Consider the following 23551-nt stretch of genomic DNA (forward strand, 5'->3'; position numbering starts at 1 on the left):
GGTTTTTTTTAAAAAAGCTGGACATTATAAGGAAAGGTCAGATATGGTGTATGTGGGAGGTGCAGCTGTAGTCAGCCATGATGTATGTGAGAGGTGCAGCTGTGACTACAGTGAAAGGAGACGATTTGGGTCGAATTGTGTTGATTAGATTTCTTGCGTTAGCAAGGCATTTATTCTCACTGTAATGAGAAAAGCCTGTGATGCAGTGCTTTTTATACTGCGTTTCTGTATAATATTGATGTTTTCTATAGCTGTGGCATCATAATGATGGTATTAAGAAGTGAATTGGTTCAGGTAGGACACCAATGAAGGGCCTAGGTGTGAACTACACAGCCCAGCACTGATTAAACATGTCTGTGTGGGAACATGACTTCAGTTTAGCATGGTATAGGGAGTAGCCAAACACTCACCTTGTATAGAAAAATTGATCATAAGACTGCTTCTTATGAGTCATGTGACCGGCGGGGGGAGGGTTTAAAGATGACTGGAAGCCATCTTGCCCGTTCGCTGTAGAGCCCCAAAATATCACACAGGCCTAACGCTTAACAGTTCGGAAACAATACATAGCGAGTGTCGTGGAATTTCAGCAATATTTGGTGAGTACAATTAAGTTGAAGCAATTAGAAAACATGCTTGTCATTTGTTAAGAATTGAGTCGAGTGGATTTAACGGTTTATTTTGTTCCAGCGGCTTCAGCTCCGGCCTCCGGTGAAGGTTGTTGTCGCTGTATGGATTTAGGGTCTGTTTGGTGGCTTGAACTCGGTAGCCGCCTGGTCCTTTAAATCAAACACAGATTGTACCTGATTTCCGCTCCCCTAAACGCTGATAGTTGGCGATAAAACCGCTAAACAGTCATTGTGATTGGATTGTTAAACTTTTCGTTATCACGTATTTATTTCGGTCCAGAACACGCCCGCAGAGACAGACAGCGTTAGCTGGATATTAGATAGTATAATGTTAGCTGCTAGCAAACAAGCGAGATGCTTGTTTGGACATTTGCTGCTCGAGCTATGTAGATATATTCCGTGTAGTCACATTTAACTAGCAAGTTAAACGGAGAATGTATAAAATAATGTAAATGTCGAACTCTTTGGTGGTTATGTACAAAGCTGGACCTGCTAAATGCACGATATTGTATTGGGTTGTAGTGCTTTTCGTTATTGGTAACTATTCATCTAGTTTGGGCATTTCGCATTTAAAATGAACGTGTACGCCAGGGTTGTCGGTGATCATACGAAATTGCGCATATGCATTGTAAATGTTTATTAAAGCAGACTGCCATACTCCTTTTTTTTCGCGTTTAAGAACGCGCATAGCATTTACGTCAGAAGCGTTTGCTAGTGCAGTGCCGGGGCAGTTAGCCTGCCTGCTAGCATGACTAGCTCGGTTAACCGAAAGGCCGTTGTAGTGACTAGATGCTGTTGCGTTATCGCAGTGCTGCTGCTGCCTCCGATTTACCTCAGAAGTGGGGGGATTGGCGCTCGGAATGACGTCATTTCAGACCATCCGTATGTTCGAGGTAAAACGTGTGTGTGGTGGGATCTTCTATAGGCTTCTATCTAATGCGATAAACGTAATTACATTTGTATTTCTTTATAACATTATAAAAACGACTGTACATTTCAGTAAAATGTCGTGTTGTGTTCCAATTGAACTCGTTTCACCTTTGGTCAGCCATGTTTACTGAAGTTTGGAGGTTGTATATTCTAATCACACACAGCATGTCTACAGGGTGGCCGCAATTTTTAGATGATCGATATCCTGAACCACAGTTAGACCTTAGTGTGTATTTAACTGATAGGTCTGATGTTTGCTGTTAATTGCTAAGCTGGATTTTGGATCGGATGCTGTCTAGCTTGATTTTGTTCTAATGATATGCAAGCTGTTTGATTTTTGTCTTGTGAATGTTGGCAACAACAAAAAAAAATCATTGCAGCGCAAAGTTTAATAACTTCCTTGTTTTTCCTAGAAAGATGAGGAAATAACTCTAGTTTAAGGTCTTTCGTGTCTTTTAAACAGCAAGTTTAGGTTTATTAACGTTTTCCTCGCTCACATTCAGTGCAAATGTCTTTCACTTGTTTTAATCTGAGCACCCTGGTTTTGATTTATTTATTTATTTTTTGCAGGTTTTTATGGTAAAATAATGACAGGACGAAGTCCAGCCACATTTGATCTTACTAGAAGCAGCGTTGCCAACATAAACACGTAATCAAATCTAGAAATTGTTTTATACTTTATTATTTTTGACTTATTACGGCTATACTTTGTGTAATGGAACGCAAATTCCGGTTGTAGTCGACGATCCGTCACCTAATGATCGCCTTTCAAAGGAAGTATACGTGGTTAAGGCTGTTCAACCCTTAAAGGCTCAGTTTAATTGCACACTTGGAGTGGGGAAATAGATTTGAATTAATCAACACTGTGTATATATATATATCAGATATACATCTTTAATCTGGTGAAGTTGCATGTTCTTTAACAGTTAATTGCTAATATTCATTTCCAGTGCTGCCTAATAAATCACAATGCTTTTTTTTATTTAATTTAATGTGACCCATCAAAAAAGTGATAAAATAAAGTGACAAATAAATGTGTTGCATATATTAATTGACTAACTCAGTTATGTGATTTGCTCTCAAACACAATAAACAGCATCTTTCTCTTACTCTAGGTTGAGAACCCTTCAAAGCATCGATTATGAAAATTGCAAAAAAGAGGAGTGGATGTAAAGAAACAAAATAACTAGATGTCTGGCTGCTTAGCCTCTCACTCGTTTGTGAGAGTATAATTTTGAGAAACTGGGATCTTTTTCAAGAGACTTCCAGTTCATTTCCTACTTCCAGAATTTGTGGATAATTACTTGGTTGATTTTTGCATTGAGATGTTTTACAAACGACACATATTCTTGAACAAGTTGTGAAATATAATTTCTTGAACTTTGGTTTGGACTGTGGTAAGGACATCTTAAATTCAACGAAAGGATATACAACCCAGTCTCTTTGGTCACTTTTTTTTTTTTTTTGAAGAAGAAACATAAACAGTCATGAGTACAGCCAGAACAGAGAACCCAGTTATTCTTGGCTTGACGAACCAAAATGGCCAAAAGAGAGCCACTGCGAAGCCGACAGGGGGACCTGGTGGGGGTGGAGGGGGACCTCAAACACAACCTGCCCAGATTAAATCTTCCAGCACAGTCAACAATGGCAACTCCCTACCTGTGCCCACAGCAAACACAGTCATCAAGTAAGTACTGCTTTCAGTAACACCAAGCGTAATCTGCAATGTGAATCAGATTTTTCTTTTTGTGGATTCATGTATTTTTTTCATGTATATGATTTTATATATTATATTATAGTATGTTGCATGTGCCTTACTACATTTATTTCTGCTTTGTCAGACCTGGGGATGACTGGAAAAAGAATTTAAAGCTTCCTCCAAAGGACATGCGCATGAGAACGTCTGTAAGTTATCTTATTAAATAAAAAACATTGTGGAAAAGGATAGGGTTATCCAGGTGGTGCTTACTCTTTTCTCCCCTTAACATGCAGGATGTAACTGCTACCAAAGGGAATGAATTTGAAGATTATTGCCTGAAGAGGGAGTTGTTAATGGGCATCTTTGAAATGGGCTGGGAAAAACCATCACCTATCCAGGTAACTCACTATTACCAGTCAAAAAGCTTGAATTAGGTTTTGCTACTTTATTATACTCATTAGGTATTAACCTTTTGCCTTTTTGTCCAAAGGTTACCTCTTATCATATATTAACATGACTTTTTAATATTGTCTCAAAGGAGCCAAACTACTGCCTACCTGACTGATTTGTCTATTCCCTGTAGGAGGAGAGTATTCCCATTGCTTTGTCTGGAAGGGACATTCTGGCTAGAGCCAAGAATGGCACAGGAAAGAGTGGTGCCTACCTCATTCCCTTACTTGAACGTATTGATCTGAAGAAAGACTGCATACAAGGTGAAATAATCTGCCTGCCTATTAGCTAGTCTCTATACCTGTCTGTGTTCACCTTGCTGTTGAATGCATTTTTAATGGCAACCTTTCTCTCTTCAGCACTGGTCATTGTTCCCACCAGAGAACTGGCTCTGCAGGTGAGCCAGATCTGCATACAGGTCAGCAAACACATGGGTGGGGTTAAGGTCATGGCAACCACAGGTGGAACCAACCTCCGTGATGACATTATGCGACTTGATGAGACTGGTGCGTCCTTTTAAATATACAGACTTTTCAGTCTTTATTTGTTAGGATAAGGACTTCAATATTCTTTGATGCATGTCACCTTCAATATTTGTCTTACATCTAACACTATGACCCCCCCCTTTTAGTGCATGTTGTTATTGCCACTCCTGGACGAGTGTTGGATCTCATCAAAAAAGGAGTAGCCAAAGTTGGCCAGGTGCAGATGATCGTTTTGGACGAAGTGAGTATCAGAGAAGTTTTGTTAATACTTTGCATGTTCACATCGTTTTAATGTTCATGGCCCTTGCAGTATGTTTGAGAAACAAGGAAATTTGATTGTAACTAGTTTTCATTAGAATACTTTCAGAACACTTAAAATTTGCTATAGTGATTTCTTGTGAGATCTTTGCTGTAAAGATGACAGCTTGAAACAAAAATAACACTATTGGCCAAAAGAAGAAATGCAAGGTCACTGCATCATACATGCACGTATAATTCAACTACAATTTTTATGGAATTTGGTATTTCACACTTCAGCAGCCTAGGTTAAATTAAAATCGCAAGACAGCAGAAAGCTGGCACTAGTATTTTTAGTAAAACAAAATGAAAGCACCATTCCTGCTTAGTGCCTTATTTGTCAATGATCCTGGATCACACACCCCCAAACTTTGGAAAAATATAACAAAAATTTTAATTGGCCAATTATCTATTTTTTTTTTTTTTTTTTTTTGCAACAAATCACATTTGACAAAGCAACATCAATGCCTGATCAAAATGCCTTGTTTACAGGGTGCCAGATAAACTCATTGTGAAATATTCCACAATTGCAAAATAATTTGTACCCAATACTTTGCTTTTGAAATGTAACTTATAATTGCCTCGTTTCATTTTCGTGTACATCTTATTGTCTTGTGTTCGGGTGTGTAGGCAGACAAGCTCCTGTCCCAGGACTTTGTGCAGATGATGGAGGAAATTCTGAGCTTTTTGCCCAAGCAAAGGCAAATTCTGCTGTATTCTGCAACTTTTCCACTAAGTGTGCAAAAGTTCATGGTAAGTCTGAAATAAATGGTTTTATTTGTATAAGCCTATCAATCTTAAAAAAAGAAAGAAATAAAAAGAAATTAAAGGTTTACTAATGACTTGATTTAACGCTATCTCTTAATGACTGTATCGTGCTTTGTCATCTAAATGTAATGATCATGGTTAGCATGTCCGATACATTTCTTTATAAAGAAACATGTATAGGGATACTTGGCTTCTTTCAGCATAGTCCCATCCCCCTTAACTTTTCCACAAAATATTGGAGGCACACAATTGTAAATAATGTCTTTGGATACTGTAGCATTACATTTTTCCTTCACTCAAACCACAACCAAAAAACTAGTGGGGACTAAATGTCAAATTGGATGTTCAGAAAGCACATACTAATCTTATGGTTAGATGTAGTGAAAACTATTGTCCATGTAATACATCTTAAACAGTCACAATTTTATTTAATTATATAATTTAAGTTTCATGGAAACTATTGTACATTCCTATTGTCTGAATTTGCCCCCTTCAGAAGTAGACTCTGGATCCTTGTCTAACAGCCTCAACTGCATTAATTATTTTTCTTTTACTATAATTAAATTACTGCCTGTACTCTGTTGCTGATTGTTTTGACTGTGACCTTTATCTTTGTCCTGTGCAGAATTCCCATCTGCAGAAGCCTTATGAGATCAATCTAATGGAGGAGCTGACCCTGAAGGGTGTGACCCAATACTATGCGTATGTGACTGAAAGGCAGAAAGTTCATTGCCTTAATACGCTCTTCTCTAGGGTAAGAGTCCCTGTGCAGCCATGCAAATTAATTCACTGAAAATACTATCTATATTTGACTTTCTTTTTTGCATTGTTTTTTAGCTCCAGATTAATCAGTCTATAATATTCTGCAACTCGTCCCAACGAGTGGAGCTCCTGGCCAAGAAAATCTCCCAGCTGGGTTACTCTTGTTTCTATATTCATGCCAAGATGAGACAGGTAGGCATCTGTTAGTCTCTGCTGCTGATATACGACCATTGATTAAAATAGTGTTTTTGTTGATACAAATGCCCAATATCTGCTGGTTCTGCATTCTGTTACCATTGCAGAAATTTGTAGCGTGTAATTTTAAATATTAATTAAAGGTGATTTTAATTGGATTTTGTCTTTTGCAGTAAAATATGCTATTTGTTTCTCCTAAAACACGAAAACATTCTAAATTGATCTTCCCCACCGCCTGCATTAGACAAAGTTTAGTCTACATTAAAACACCCTATACACGAGCAAGAAACCGTTCGAAAATGGCAATAAAGGAGCTCTTGTGGATAATCTAATAACTGACTATATGCTTTAAAAGTCCAAGTTCACTCTATCTTCAGACAGGCAGGCCAGTTTTTTGTTTTGTTTTCAACCAAACTTGTACTGAACTCTTGACACTAGGAAGTGGATTATTGAACCCCCCCGCTTATTTTGTAACTGGCGTGTGTGTGTGGGGGGGAACTCGCAGATATGAACTTATTTTTTTTGTTAAGCTGTCCATTAAGTACAGTTTTGTGGTTTTAAATTAAGGCAGGGAAGGCACTTGTAATTACACCTGACCAAATTTCAACAGTCTGTCTAATGGAACCTTGGACTGTTGAATGGTGTTCAAATTGCATTTTTATTCTGATTACCGCTGATTTAGCTTGATCATAAAATGTCTACAGGTATGCACGATGATGCAAGTGGTTATTTTTTAACTTTTTGTGTGTGCAAGATTGTGTAAAAGCTGAAAAATGCAGGTTCTAAAATCTCTAACAGTTAGCACCTTTTTTTTTTTCCTTTAACTTTTTATTTTACAGAGTATTTGGCATCACTTCATAATCTGGATTCAGTACATAACTCTATATAAAGATGTTTTTTCATCTATAGCTCTCAAAATATTATGCCTTTCCTTACAGGAACACAGAAACCGCGTGTTCCATGATTTCAGAAATGGTTTGTGCCGAAATCTTGTTTGCACAGGTAAATACTTAATTATTTCACTTTTTTGGCTTTGGTTAAATCATTATCCTTTCTTTCACATTCATATTTTTTTTTATAACTTCCCAGATTTGTTTACGAGAGGAATTGACATTCAGGCTGTGAATGTGGTGATCAACTTTGATTTTCCCAAACTCGGGGAGACGTATCTTCATCGTATTGGCAGATCTGGTAAGTTTAAAAGAGAAATAGGACCCTTTTTTTTTTTTTTTTTTTTTTTTAAATAAAAAACCTAGACCTTTTCCATATGAGCATTTTAATGAAAGCACCATGTAACATGATAGAATAATTTATTTAACATGTTATTTACCATAACTGTTAATGTACTGTTATAATTGTTTTAAGATTCATCTATAGAAGGTTTTACTGAATTGAACAGACGTGTGATCAGTTAGAAATGCTTTGTGTGTAGAAAATGTAGAATCTTTACTTTTTGTGAAATGTGTCTGAAATGTTAAGTCTTCTACCAAGCAAAACTCCTGCCTGAAATCAGGCCATTTAAATGTATTGTGCAGTTCAGGCTTTTCAAAATACACATTATGTAAAATAAACAGCAGTCAGTCCTTTGAGTCTTTTTTTTTTTTTTTTTTTTTTTTTTTGCCAAATAAACTTTGTTTATCCAAATAATGTTTTCACCTCATTGTTTAGTGCAGTTAGAGCTGTAACATACAAGAGTGCATGTTATTTGGCTTTAGGCTATTGATGCCCCTAAAGCCAAAATGAATGTTGTAGCTGGGTCACGTAATAGCCTGCAAATTATTTAAACGCCTCTATACAAAGAGCCACAAAGTTTCAACATGCAGGTACCTTACATTGTGTAATATTTTATATTCCGAATTGTGTGCATGCTGTTTTTATTTAAAACACATTGGTCACTTGAGGTCTGCTATTAGCCTAAGTCCTGGGTATAGTATGCAACTTTTTTGTTCTTAGTCTTTCTTTTAAGAAAAAAAAGTCTACACTGGTGTTTTCCCCAAAATTGCTCAACACTGAAGGGCTTGAAAATTCTTACATTTGTATTGTGTGTGTCTTTGAAAATGCAAGGAGCTTTGGCATGCATCATTTTCAAATGTATTCATTTGGGAGAGCGATTTTGCTGAGCAAATATTGAGTGGATGCGAGGCCAGTTCATCGAGAAAGAGATCTTTGCAAATTTATTCTGCTTAATTTGAATATGATCTCAATGAGTTTTACATTTTTTAATTCAATTTTCCAAACAAAATGTTTAAATGTGGCTCTTTTTGATTTATTAGTATATTAAAGCTCGAATGGTAATGCAATTAATTTTAAATGACGTAAATAAATGCACTGTGTGTAATGTTGGACTCAAAATCATTTTCATACCCACTGTATCTGATTTCAAATTCGTTTCCCCTCAGGTCGTTTTGGCCACTTGGGTCTGGCTATTAACCTGATCACCTATGATGACCGCTTTAACCTGAAGGGCATCGAAGAGCAGCTGGGCACAGAGATAAAGCCCATTCCTAGCAGCATCGATAAGAGTCTGTATGTGGCGGAGTACCACAGTGAGAGTGCTGAGGAGGTCAAACTGTGAGCAAGAGAGGTAGGGTTAGCAAATTACCGTTCAAAGAACAGATCACATTTATTTTCTGGGTATATGCTTCAAATGAGTGAGCATGAATAAGATGCAGTAAGTTGAAACTGTTGTGCAGGTATTTTATGCAGTATTAATTAGTCTGGTGTGCAGGTCATGACAAAGTCTTAATTCCTTGTTTTTGCAGATCACCAAGCCCCCAGTTCTTAATCCCCCTTCCCATTTTTCTTTTTGTTTGTCGTCCAATCCCCCCCCCCCCTTTTTTTTTTGGAGACACCATGAGGAATTTCTTTAAAACAGAACAAAATGGAGGAAAAAAAAATTCATGGCTCTTAAGAGGATTACTGCATCATTTAACCTTTCTGAAGATTCTAAAGCACTTGTACGAGAAGGGTAGAAGAGGATGATTGGAGCGATATATCCTATTTATTAATTGAGAAAATGACTACTTTCCACCTACCAGAACATCACCCATTGGCCCCCTTAGTCCCAGCTCTTTCCATCCAGCACCTCTATTTTAATGTATTTGGTTATTTGTATGAAGTGCCTTAATAAGCAGTCAAACTTTGTTCAAAGTAATAATGTTTATTTCTAGACCTTTTCATCAGTCACTTGCTATTTTGTTACCATTTGTTTACCACCTAACATTTTCTTTTTTTTTTTTGGAAAACGTTGTTTTCAGAAGAAATCATTACACATGCCCTGGTGCTTTTTTTTTTTTTTTTTTTTTTTCTCCTCTCTCTGAGAAATAGACCAAGTAGATTTTGCTGAGGAGAACAGGCTGCCCACAATACATATAAGGCGTGCACGCGTGGCCTTTCCTCACAAACCGGGAGTTGATAAAGAAAATATTTTGGTGATGAAAGTAGGACTTTGCGTTTTCTCAGCATCTTTCATGTGCCCCTAAAATGGCTCAAGTGGTGTTTTTTTTATTTGTCGTCATGGAACACATTCTTCTAGAGACTGATTCTCTACCTTTTCCTTCAGTGCTCCAATACGACAAGAGACTTGTTCAGAGACTTAAGCCAGCCTTTCCTCCTGCTGTGATTCCTCTGCCTGATAAATGTGGAAGTATTTAAACATCACCCCCCACCCCCTCCACTTCCCCATTATTGTTCCATTACAATTCTCCTTCATTTTGGGTGGCTACACATTTTCGTAGATGTGCCATTGAAATCTAATTTGGCACAATGTAAACTTTGTAAATACTTATTTTCATTTTTAATGGATCTTTTATAAAACAAGCTAAAAGGTTGGAGGGTTATGTAAGAAACATCAAGGATGCAGGATTCTCTCAGCACTGGACAGCATCTCCTTTCCTTTTTCTGCTTCTGTCAAGCCATCACCTTGTTGGTGATATTAAAAATAGACAAGGCTTAAAACTTGATGTCAGATCTTTATCTGAATTGGACTCCAGATTTATTTATTTTTAAAAGTATTGGCTATGTTGATTTACTGTGCACAAAATGTTTTTTTTTTTTTTGTTTTTTTTTCGGGTTAGATCTCTACCAGTGGTGTTACGGGCACCTCATCTTGATGTTTGTAGCTCAACTAGATTATCTGCTCTCCTTCCTTTGCTTGTTCCACTGACTTACAAAGCACTCATTGAGTCCCTGTTCAGGGAGACTCTCATATGAGAGAAAATTTTGCGTCATGTAGTAATGCTTGTTGCTGCAGTGCAGCTTTAATTGGCAATCTGTGGGGTGGGTGGGTCAACTTGCAAAAGGGATATGATACTGTTACACCGCTTGATGTTCACTGCCATTGGCACTGGTACATGATTCTTTCAAATGGAGAAAAAGTGCTTTGATTTGGGTGGGAGGCTGCCATTCAGAAGTAAAACAAATGCAAAGAGTTAAAAAAAAAAAAATTGACAAATGTAGCTCTCAAGTAAACGGGTCTTGTGGGGTGTTTTTTTTTTTTTTTTTGGTTTTTTTTGTTTGTTTTTTTGGAAGGGGTTTGGTTAATTTTCTCAAAAAACTGCAGAGCTTAAAGTAACTTATGTCCTGCACTAACATTGGGATTAGTTTTTTTGGGACTGGGCAATAAGACTCACAGCACAAGAGCCCACTGTGGGCTGAAGTGGTTGGGGGGGGGGGGGGGTGTATTCTGAAAATAGGAGAACATAATGGGTGCTGATAACCAAATGTTTCTTCATTTTCTGAGAGGTTTGATGACCTTTCTTTAACACTAAAATTAGAGGTAAGCATAATTTGTGGTTCATTTAGGAGACCTAAATTTGAGTTCCTATTTGAAGCCGAAGGGAACTTGCTTGGTTGGGGGTTCTTTCAGGAATTGCAATGTGAATGGAAATTTTATCCCAATTGACCCTGGCAGCTTCAAGCTGTTCTCTGACATGATTTTTTTTTTGTTGTGAAAACTAGAGAAAAAAGAAGCAAAAACGAGACGTTCTTTTGGTGTATAAACTTTGTTTTCTATAGGATGTTGCAATAGTGTGTTTGTGGGGGGTTACCAAGACAGGCTTGCGTGTTTAAGTAAATCAACAAAATAAGGTTAGAAGGTTAGTGATGTGTTTGGGAAAATTGCAGCACCCTGTAGTGGCATGGTTTGAAGCCAGACTTTTATTCTCTCTTCTTCAGTGGCCCCGATATGCACACAGTTAGCGCATTATTAAAATTGACCATTTGCTATTATTTAGGGGTGGGGGGAATTGCACTCTCTGTGTGGCTTTAGATGAGAGAATGGAAGTCATGCAAGGTGGTGGCAGCTACCTTGCAGTTTTTTACTTTTGGGTAAACTATTTGCTCTGGAGAACACTGCATATCCCATGAAAGTTGGAATGTAAGGTCTGCTGTCTGAACTGCTGTGTGTTGGTGGGATATGTTGTTGCCTTCATTGCATTCTTTGAAGATTGAGCCTGAGGACGTCTCACCATTTCTATTGGCATCCTTAACTGTTCATTTAAAAATCTCAAGCTCAATTTTCAAAGTTTTTTTTTTTTCCTCCAAGGTTTGGGTGGGTTGGGGGGGGGGGAAACTGCTGCCCTGATTCATCTTTAAATTTGATTTGGAACAGGGATACCATGTGTACTTGAGGACTGTCATGGTAAAGGTTTTGGTATCACTCAGGAATTGGATTTCACCTGACAAACTCTACAGATTGGGTTAATAAAATAAAATCACTTGGGACAGCAAAATAACCTGCTGAAGTCATCCAGTCTAGAACTCGGTTACTATCTATAAAGAATGTAAAACAAAAGTAAAGATGAATTGGTTGGGTTGGGATGGGAGGGAGGTATTATTTGATTGGGAAAATGGAACAGAATTATAAAGCCACAAATTGGAGTAACAGGGGTTGGAAAATCTAATGTAAACATGCCCTGAATGTTTTGTTTACTATTTAATGAATTGAGCCTAATTGACAATGTTCTCTTTTCTTTTTTTTCTTTTAAATTGGCTTTTTTGTCAGTGATGCTAATGTTATAAATTAAATTGAAATCTGCATAATTGGAAACTTTTGTTTGAATAAAGCTCACTGAAATTCAGTCTTGGTTTGTTCATTTTTTTTATTTTGCTGAATGTGCAAGTTGCATATAATGTCAGTTAGGACCTTTTTCAGAAAGTATTTGTTGAGTTTAGTTATTTCACTTTTGACTTACTCATATAACAGTTGTGAACCAATGTTACCTTTGATTATCAACAAGCCTACAAACCTCTGAAAATTTTAATGGTCTAGAATCATACTGACCAGCCTTGCATGGAATCTGATTCACATGTAAACTGTACATAATTCAGTGTGGTCAAGTGAACATCTTCTTTCGGCTTCTCCCATTAGGGGTCGCCACAGCGGATCATCAGGCTCCATAGCACCCTGTCCTCTACATCTGCCTCTTTCAAACCAACTACCTGCATGTCTTCCCCCACCACATCCATATACCTCCTCCTTGGTCTTCGACTTTTCCTCCTACCTTGTGGCTCAAGCCTCAGCATTTCCCTACTGATATACCCCATGTCCTACCTCTGCACATGTCCAAACCATCTCAATCTCTCCTCCCTCGCTTTGTCCCCAAAACATCGTACAGGCACTGTCCCTCTAATAAACTGGTTTCTAAACCTGTCCATCCTTGTCACTCCCAACAAAAACCTTAACATCTTCAGCTCTGCTACCTCCAGCTCCACCTCCTGTCTTTTACTCAATGCCACTGTCTCTAAACCATACAACATCACAGGTCTCACCACAGTCCTATAAACCTTCCCTTTCACTCTTGCAGATAATCTATCACAACTCCTACTGACTTTCATTCCCCTTCCCTCCAGCACATACCTCCACCTCTCCAGGCTCTTCTCAACCTGGTCCCTTCTCTCACCACAAATCACAATATCATCGGCAAACATCATTGTCCATGGAGACTCCTGTCTGACCTCGTACGTCAACCTGTCCATCACCACTGCAAGCTCTGGCTCAGAGCCGATCCTTAACGCAGTCCAACCTTCACCTTGAACCAGTCTGTTGTTCCTACTGCACACTTCACTGCTGTCACGCTGTCCTCATACATGGCCTGCACCACCCTCACATACTTCTCTGACAAACCTGACTTCCTCATACAATACCACAACTCTCTCTGCACCCTGTTGTATGCTTTCTCTAAAGCCACAAACACACAATGCAGCGCCTTCTGACCTTCTCTATACTTCTCCATTAACATTCTCAAAGCAAATAATGCATCTGTGGTGCTCTTCCTCAGCATAAAACCATACTGCTGCTCACATATGGTCACCTCTTCTCTCAGCCTGGCTTCCACTACTCTTTCCCACAACTTCATGGTGTGACTGATCAACTTGATTCCCCTGTAGATACTGCAGGTCTGCACACCTCCCTTTTTAAATGCACAGCATTCACCTTAACTGTTGATTTCTGTAAAGCTGCTTTGAGACGGTCTGTTGTGAAAAGCGCGATCGAAAAAAACTTAACTTGACTTGGCCTTGTTCTTAAAAGTCGGTACCAGAAAACTCCTCCTCCATTTTTCAGGCTTCCTCTCACCGTCCAGAATATTGTGAAACAATCTTGTTAAAAACTCCACTGCCATCTCTCCTAAACATCTCCATGCTACTACCGGTATGTCATCTGGTCCAACCGACTTTCCACTCTTCATCCTCTTAATTGCTGCTCTCACTTCCTCCTTACTAATCCTATCCACTTCCTGCTTAACCAACTTCACACCATCCAACCTTCTCTCTCTTTTCCTCGTGCCATCACACAACCCACTTGTGGGGCATAAGCACTGATGACATTTATCATCACCCCTTTAACTTCCAGCTTCACATTCATCATCCTATCAGAAACTCTCTTTACCTCTGCTACACTCTTACTGTACTCTTCTTTCAGAATCACCCCTACACCATTTCTTTTTCCATCCACACGATGATAAAACAGTTTAAACCCACCTCCAATGTTCTTGGTCTTACTCCCTTTCCACTTGGTCTCCTAAACACACAACATATCTACCTTTCTCCTCTCATCATATCAGCTCCCGCTCTCCCTTTACCAGTCATAGTACCAACATATAAAGTGCCCACCCGAACCTCCACTCTCCTACACTTCTTTTCCTGTTGTCTCTGTACACATCCTCCTCCTCTCCTTCTCCTCCTTCGGCCACAGTAGCCCAATTACCCGGTTGGCTAACGATACCTGTGGGGCGGTCATTGGAAACCCATGATTTGGCACGTTTTATGCTGGATGCCCTTCCTAACGCAACCCTCCCCATTTACCTGGGCTTGGGACTGGCACTAAGAGTGCACTGGCTTGTGCGACCCTAATGGCTGGGTTGGTCAAGTGAACATATAATTTTAAAGATTTGCTGGTTAACTGTATTGTAGTATGAAATGCTTATTTGAGTAATTGTGTATGGTAAATTAGAAATGTTTATAAGAAATGTAAAAAGCTATGACTCCAACTGCTTTTCTTACATAGTCTAATCTAGGAATTTGATCACAAACCTCAAACCTTTCTACATTAATAACATGGCAGTAACAAGGCTATATAGCAGTGGTTCTATGATCCATTTTTATAGTTAGTCTACAAATAGTTGTACATGAATACTGGGGCAATTGCGGAGGGAAAATATCATTTTATGGTTTGTTTTGCTGTGTCCATTTTATTTTCCCCAAGGTGGTCATATCTCAAAATTGGTCCTATTGGGACACTATTTCCTCCTCTGCTGTACAAATTTTTTTTTAAAACATTGTGAATGTTTAATGCCATGTCTGTGAAAATTGAGTGTTTAGCAACCCGATCTTTAAGGCTAATAATAGACTATGGCTAAATGTTTGTGGACACCTAATTGTGACACCCCTATGTGCATTTGCAACAAAAATGGAAACATGCTATTTCAAAATGTCTTTGATTGCTGTGGCCGGTTCTTATAAAATCATAAAAATATCTCTATACACAAAACAAACTCCAAGGAGACATGGTTTTCCCAGGTTGCTGTAGAAGAACTCATGTGGCCTGCACAGATTCCTTAGCTCAACCTCACTGAATGCCTTTGTGTTTGACTGGCTGACGGATCTTTTCATCTCACATCAGTTTCTGACCTTACTAATGCTTTGTTTGCTAAATCTCTAAATATGGTAATTTCTTAATCTAGCAGAAAGACTTTCTAGAAGAGTGCAGATTATCATTACAGCAAATATTACCAATCTTCAATTATTATATATAAACCAATGTTCAATATAGGTTTGATTAAAAAATGCACAAAGGGTTTTGATGATCAGGTGTCCACAAACCTTTTGTCTTCGCGTGTCTTCCTTAGTGAAGTAGTAGTTTAAAAAAAATTTATTATACCTGGGTACAGGTGAAAGGGTTAAGTATCACTATGTAGGTTTTGTATGTAAATCAGAATGTGTGAACAACTTTAGAAGCTCATTGCATTTTAATTCAGTAATCTGCATTTTTATGTACAAGAGACTGTGTGGGGTACAATGTTTTAATGGGTGCACATGCCATTTGGATTATTAATACCCAAGTTTATATCAGTAAAGTTAATTTGTTCAGCAATAGAATATTTAGTCTAATCTTATTTACATCTAGGCAAACCTACAGGTACTAAAATGTATAGTTACAATATGTTGAAGTAAAGTGTCATGAAGTGCTTACACAAGGCACTTTATATTTTTAATTTTTAAGCTTTTGTAAGGATTATTCTATTCTCAGCAACTTCAACTTGGTCACCTTAGATTCATGTGTTCCCTAAAATCTGGCCCCAATTGACCCCCGGTTGATGTAATTCGATTCAATTCATTTTTATTTGTATAGCGCTTTTAACAATGAACATTGTCTCAAAGCAGCTTTACACAGATAATGTGGTGATTAAGAGTAAATATGTTCTTTGTAAGTAAGTTTGTCCCTGATAAGCAACTGTGGCAAGGCAAAACTCCCCGAGATGGCATAAGGAAGAAACCTTGAGAGGAACCAGACTCAAGAGGGAACCCATCCTCATCTGGGCTGCACCGAATGTCCATTTGAAGCAGATATACAATGTTGTGGGGTACAGTGTTGATGATCAGAAGCGAACTGTATTCCTGAGTCAGTGTAGGAGTCACCATCCTCAAAGCGCCCGTTCTTACGCTGGATTTTCATGGAACCATCCAAGGCTTTGATGAGAAACCGTCCCAAGCTGCACAGAGTGGCCTCCAGTCGAAGAGAACACTATCCAGAGGCAGGCCTGGGCGATGTGGGAAGATCCAGGGAGGGGAGAGGGGCAGGAACAGTGGTCACTGGAGCCTTAGGAGTATGTTGAGAGAGAGAAAAGAGGGTGACGGGAAGAAAAGGATATGGATTATTAAGTGTCCTTATTGTTGTACGAAAGTTAATGTCACTGTGCAGTTTGGACTCCGGCAAGACTCGCTATGGCAGCCTAACTAAAAGGGAGAACCAGAAGGTAACAGAGACATGAGGGATCTCTGGGATAAGAGACGACCCACCACACCACCGTCAACAAATCTGAGTGAATGTGTGAATGTGAGGGGACGACAGCATACAAATATCCCAGTTCACCAAACACTTAATATCCATGTTCCCTCCAGATCTGAGCCTTTACCTCAGAAAAAAAATCTACTGATCAAAGGCTTGACTAAATAAATAGGTTTTTAACCTCAACTTGAACACTGAGACTGTGTCTGAGTCCCGAACACTGGTTGGAAGGCTGTTCCATAACTGTGGGGCTTTATAAGAGAAAGATCTGCCCCCTGCTGTAGTCTTCATTATTTGAGGAACCAACAGATAGCCTGCACCTCTTGATCTAAGTAGGCATGGAGGATCATACTGGTACAGAAGTTCACTCAGACACTGCGGTGCGAGACCATTACGTGCTTTATACGTCAGTAGTAGTATTTTATAATCAATGCGAGATTTGATTGGGAGCCAGTGTAGACTGATTAAAACAGGGGTGATGTGGTCATATTTCCTAGATCTAGTGAGGACTCTTGCTGCTGCATTCTGAACTAACTGAAGCTTATTTATACACTTACTCACACACCCAAACAGTAAAGCGTTACAGTAGTCTAATCTAGAAGTAACAAAAGCATGAACTAGTTTTTCTGCATCCTGTAACATCATATTTCTAATTTTAGCAATATTTCTAAGGTGAAAGAAGGCGATCCTGGTAATATTATTCACGTGAGACTCAAAGGAAAGACTAGGGTCAATAATAACGCCAAGGTCTTTGACAGCCGTACATGCTGAAACAGGAACACCGTCCAGAGATGCTACGTAATTGATTCTAAAGATGGAATTTTGGCTCAAGGTTTATGATTATTCAACTTGCGATTTTTAAATCTTATGACGACTATAGCAATATGCAGGCAAACGTAGCAGCGTATGTGAGGTATGATATGTTAAGACACTGCCAGGATGTACACATCAATGCCTTACGCTTGCCAGCATGTGACAGAGTTTAGTTGTCAAGGTGTTTGTTTGTTTTTTGTTGGTGTATCAAAGCCCAATTTTAGCTCCTCTCTCAACAACACTTTCACCAGACACTGAAACAGAGCGCACTATTTAATCTCATCAGCTACACGTGTGCTTCCTACTGCTCGTTTTTCTCACCTTTCCCCCCTGCCACATATGTATTAATTTGTAAGAAATTACAGAAGACTGCATACTGAATACGGCATACTGATCACCATCCTTCTGGGTAGGCTAGGCTACAATGGGGTCATCAATATCTCAATAAATTATTTTCTTTTGAAACCATTAATTATTTCAGTAATTAAAATTAAAAAGTGAAAGGTGCGCAAGCAAAAGAGAGAACCAAAGCCTTGAGAAAATTGTAAGAATTTAAGGGAGATTCACAAAAAGTGGACTGGGGTGGCTTCAAACCCCACCATGTAAAGACGTATCCAGGACATGGGCTACAGCTGTAGCATTCCATGTGTCAAGCCACTTTTAAACCAGAGACACCATCAGAGGAGTCTTACCTGGGCTAAGGACAAAAAGTACTGGGCTGTTGCTCAGTGGGCCAAAGTCCTCTTTTTAGATAAAACTGCATTTTGCATTTAATTTGCAATTCAATGTTTTAGAGTCTGGAAGAAGAGAGGAGAGGCACAAAATCTAAGTTTTTGAGGTCCAGTGTAAAGTTTGCACAGTCAGTGGTGGTTTGGGGAGCCATGTCATCTGCTGGTGTTGGTCCACTGTGTTTTATCAGGTCCAAGGTCAGCGCAGCATCTTCCAAGAATTTTTAGAGCACTTCATGCTTCCCTCTGCTGACTAGCTTTATGGAGATTGAGTTCATTTCAAGCAGGACTTGGCACCTGCCCACACTGCCAAACATATCAATACCTGGTTAAGGGCCATGGTATCCATATGCTTGATTTGCCGGCAAACTCACCCGACCTAAACCCCATACAGAATCTATGGGGTATTGTGAAGAGGAAGATGCGAGACACCAGATCAAACAACGTATATACACACACGTTGCACACAAACAAACAATATATACACACACACACAGTAATCCCCCGCTTTATCACGGTTCGAATCGCGGAATCGCATTTGCCACATAACTAATTTGTTTTGCTGATTTTTCCCGGCCTCTCGCAGATGGCACGATAAACCAAAAAACCTAAAGGGATTTTTTTTCATGGAGTTTTATGTTGGAATAATGAAATTTATTAATAGTTATAATTATTGATTAAAAAATGAAATAAAATGTTAATACAGTACAGTACAAAAAGTAAATGCGGTGGCGTGTATCTTTAACTCACATTATAGGACACTTCAACCAATAAACAAGCAGAGAAACTACGCATAGGCCAAGCTACTGCAGAACTGTGCACTATACATGTGATAGTGTACTGTATTTCTATGAATTCACACAACATTCCTCTCGCTATATTCTTGCAAATGTTGTCTGTGTGTTTAAAATGTGTGAGAGGATGATTTACTACTTGGACAAAATTTTTTTTAAATGTAAGGGGTGGTGTCCGCTTATCGCGGTTTTTCATTTATCGCGGGTGCTTTGGGAATGTAACCATTGCGATAATCGGGGGATTACTGTATATAAAATGTGTGTATACAATGTGTCTATATAAACACACTGACCAAGCATAACCTTATGAGTGGTGGCATCTTTAGTCGGTGGGATATATTAGGCAGCACATCAAAGTTTTGTCTTTAAATTTTATGTGTTAGAAACAGAAAAATTGGGTAAGCGTAAGGATTTCAGTGAGATTGGCAACGGCCAAAAACAAAAAAATTTCCAAAGGGCCATCTCCAAAACTGCAGGTCTTGTCTGGTGTTTCTGGTCTGCAGTGGTCAGTATCTACCAAAAGTGATACAAGGAAGAAACAGTGGTGAACTGGTGATGGGGTCATGGACGGCCAAGCTCACTGATGCAGGTGTGTTCTGATCCAACAGACTGTAGCTACTGTAGCTGAAATTGCTGAAGAAGTTAATGCTCGACGGGTCACGACTGTTCTAGCAGAAAAAGGGGGACCAACACAATATTAGGCAGGTGGTCATAAAGTTATGCCTGACATATATATATATATATATATATATATATATATATATATATATATATATATATATATATATATATATATATATATATATATATATATATATACACACTGGCGATCAAAATTAGAGAACAATTTATAAACAATTGAACAATTCTGAAATAATGTCATCTTTACTGCTCAACAGTTGAGAGAGTTTTTGTCCTGTCTATACCATGCTACCAGAACACCTTTACCACAAAATAAAGTTATATAATAACTAATAAAAATTTGAGAACACTTTCAGATACCTCCCAGTTTTTGGTGTTAATCTGGTACCTGGTGCTAATTTCCTTGATTATCTGTAAACCCGTATTTAACTGCAGCCTACCTTCCAGTTTCACTGACTCTGCAAGATGGTGGGCCGTTCTAAAGTGACTGAAAGCCTCCGGCAGCAGGTTGTCCAGATGAAGGCCGAAGGGATGACTCTATCAGCCATAGCAAGACAAATTGGTCGTTCCAAATCTGTGATTTCAAGACTATTGAATCTTTACATCATCACAAACTCATTCAAGTCTGCCAAGAAGGCTGGTCGTCCACGGAAGACAAATACAAGAGAGGACAGGATACTGTGGAGGATCTCAATGGGCAATCGTTTCCACACTGCAGCTGGAATTGCTCACCAGTTCAGCGCTGAACAGGTTAAGGATCTGTCTCGTCATACAGTGTCTCGACGTTTAAGAGCATTTGGACTGAAAGCCCACTCTGCAGTGACCAAACCTCTCGTTAGCAGAAAGAATCAAAAGTCTAGACTAAGCTTTGCTAAGGAGCATGTGTGTGGACAGAGGAGAACTGGTCCAAAGTTCACTTCAGTGATAAATGTAAGTTTAATTTATTTGGGTCCGATGGGAAACATTATGTTCGGCGACAAACTGGAGAAAGACTGAACCCAAAGTGTGTAAAGAAGTCAGTGAAAATTGGAGAAGGAAGTGTCATGGTTTGGGGCATGTTTTCTGCAGCAGGAGTTGGGCCTCTTATACAGCTACATGGCAGGGTGAATGCAAATATTTATCAGAACATATGGTTCCTTCCCTGCCTTCATCACCCAATTAGCCCGCAGTGTCCATGCAGGACAACGCTCCATGTCACACAGCAAAATGGGTAAAGCAGTTCCTTCAAACTGAAAACATTGAAATAATGACATGGCCTGCCCAGAGTCCTGATCTCAACCCAATAGAGAACCTCTGGAAAATCCTTAGCGACAAAGGTATGGCCAAGAAACCCACTACAGTCACAGAACTGTGGAGGAGACTGGAAGAAGAGTGGACCAAAATCACACCAGAGCAGTGTGAGAGACTAGTGCTGTCCTGTGGCCACAGATGTGCTGAAGTCATCCAGAGCAGAGGCCTGTACACTTCCTACTAATTGCTGACTGTTTTAACCTTCAGAAAATATTGTTGTAGTCTTTTTCCATGCTACAGTCATTGTTGTTCTCTAATTTTGATCAGTGTGTTTTCTGCAAAATAATGTTTTTTTTAAATGCCTTAGTTATTTTGTGGAAAAGGTGTTCTGGTAGCATGGTATAGACAGGACAAAAACTCCTTCAACTGTTGAGCAGTGAAGATGACATTATTTCAGAATTGTTTAATTGTTTATGAATTGTTCTCTAATTTTGATCACCAGTGTAGACAGGTGTGTGGCTTTCCTAATCAAGTCCAATCAGTATAATCAAACAGAGCTGAACTTAAATGAAGGTGTAGATGATCAGAAGAAATGGATAGCACCTGAGTTAAATATATGAGTGTCACAGCAAAGGGTCTGAATACTTAGGACCATGTGATATTCTTTTTTAATAAATCTGCAAAAATGTCAACAATTCTGTGTTTTTCTGTCAATATGGGATGCTATGTGTACATTAATGAGAAAAAGAAAAGAACTTCAATGATTTTAGCAAATGGCTGCAATATAACAAAGAGTGAAAAATTTAAGGGGGTCTGAATACTTTTCGTACCCACTGTATGTATGTATGTATGTATGTATGTATATATATATATATATATATATATATATATATATATATATATATATATATATATATATATATATATATATATATATATATTCACACAGTGGAACCTTGATACCCGTGACCTTGACACTCGCAACCTCGATAGTTTGCAACTTTTCATTTGGAACTGGAATAGGAGTAACTCGTGAAAAATCTAATAGTTGGCGAAAATAGTTGGCTTAAAAGTTTGTAGAGTTTGTACTAATAAATTACATAAAATGTAAAAAAAAAAAAAACTATTTTATTAGTGTATTATTCATTTAAAGTAGTAAATAAAACATTTATGACAAATAATTCACAATTTCTTAAATTTACAGTACAGTACATATACAGTTTTCTTTGACAGTACCCATTTAAATTGATTTAATATTGCGTTACTGGGTCAGAAAGGGTGTCAAAACCTCGCAATTTTTTGTTACTAGCTTAACTAGTAACTAACGTAACCCTGAGGTTGCACTGTATATATATATATATATATATATATATATATATATATATATATATATATATATATATATATATATATATATAATTTTATATAAGTGCAATACACAATGCTCATCTTCACTCAGAGTTGTGGAGTATCTGGAGCCTATCCCAGCATCTCTTTTTATGAACACTGACTTGTTTGTTTAATGTGTATGCCTTTGCCTTAGTTGACGGTTAAGTAATGAAAAGTTCAAGTTACTGGCAAAATCTTTAAATCTTTGCACACTCCAATATTGGAATAATGATCTTGATATTTTACCTCATTTACATTTTCAGTCATTTTATCATCATTATCATATTTTATCATCTTGTTTGCTGTACCATTCTGTTTAATAAACTCTTAAGGCTGTGTTTGAAAATCCCAGGATATCATCATGGTGTGAAATAAACCAACAAGCATGACAAAGTCCCTGTGACCTAATTTGTCCTCATTTTGAGCTTTGATGTGAAAATTAAATAATGCTCACATCCTTGGCATTTTGAGACTTTATGTACTGTGCTGCTGCCACATTATAATTGCAGGAATTCATAGTTAACTGTTACTATTAACGCCAGTGAGTGCATTACCATATTACTGTAAGAGCACAGTACACTGTATTATTACACAGACCTGACCTTTTCCCACTAATAAAACATTAAAATAATAAATTATATTGCCAGTCAAATAATAAATGTAACCTTCATTTATTACACTTTCCATGAACTGCTTTAAGAACAAACATGCTGCAGCTTAAGATTTTGGTAGATGACAGAACCCTCTCATGACATAAGCTCTAAGGGATGGGCAGCCTTATTGGATTAAAGCTCAGGGCTTTGATTTCGCCATGCCAAAACATTAACTTTGCTCCTCTTTGGTAGAATGGCTTGTGTGCTTGGGACCGCTGTCTTGCTGCCTGACCCATTTTGTTTTGAGATATAGTTCACAGACAGATGTCCTGACACGATTCAGTATATATTTTTTAATTAATGATGGAAAGCTATCCTGTCCGAGATGCAGTTAAACAGGCAAAAACCACGACGATACCACCACCATGCATTACAGGTGGGATAAGATGCTTATACTGGAATGCAGTGATTCTCTTTCTTTTCTTTCTTTTTATTTGCTAATGTAAGAGAGGTTTAGTTCCTTGAAAGTTACCCTGGGTTCCTTTGAGACTTTGCTGACTACTTAACTACTCCTGGGGAGGGTAGCAATAGAATTTTAAATAGTTTTACATTTCTTTCACTTGAACACTTGTTCTTTCTGTCT

General features: G+C 38.3%; 1 protein-coding gene across 1 annotated transcript; it reads left to right on the plus strand.

The window, feature by feature from the left end:
- Positions 1-450: 450 nt before the first annotated feature.
- Positions 451-12292, plus strand: ddx6 (DEAD (Asp-Glu-Ala-Asp) box helicase 6). Its single transcript, XM_083552693.1, has 14 exons — positions 451-596; positions 2672-3243; positions 3398-3461; positions 3549-3653; positions 3839-3968; positions 4065-4211; positions 4337-4431; positions 5118-5240; positions 5881-6009; positions 6093-6209; positions 7151-7214; positions 7302-7403; positions 8612-8796; positions 8975-12292. Exons 2-13 carry the CDS (start codon positions 3044-3046, stop codon positions 8785-8787), a joined length of 1452 nt encoding a protein of 483 aa, XP_083408819.1. The 5' UTR covers positions 451-596; positions 2672-3043; the 3' UTR covers positions 8788-8796; positions 8975-12292.
- Positions 12293-23551: the final 11259 nt, after the last annotated feature.

This window comes from Silurus aristotelis (assembly GCF_946808225.1).
Source record: "Silurus aristotelis genome assembly, chromosome: 10".
Lineage (NCBI taxonomy): Eukaryota > Metazoa > Chordata > Actinopteri > Siluriformes > Siluridae > Silurus > Silurus aristotelis.

Coding starts and splice junctions, on each gene's coding strand:
- ddx6 (XM_083552693.1), top strand. CDS start 3,044: ATGAGTACAGCCAGAACAGAGAACCCAGTTATTCTTGGCTTGACGAAC. Junction 3,969..4,064: donor GAAGAAAGACTGCATACAAG/GTGAAATAATCT, acceptor TTCTCTCTTCAG/CACTGGTCATTGTTCCCACC. Junction 6,210..7,150: donor TTCATGCCAAGATGAGACAG/GTAGGCATCTGT, acceptor CTTTCCTTACAG/GAACACAGAAACCGCGTGTT.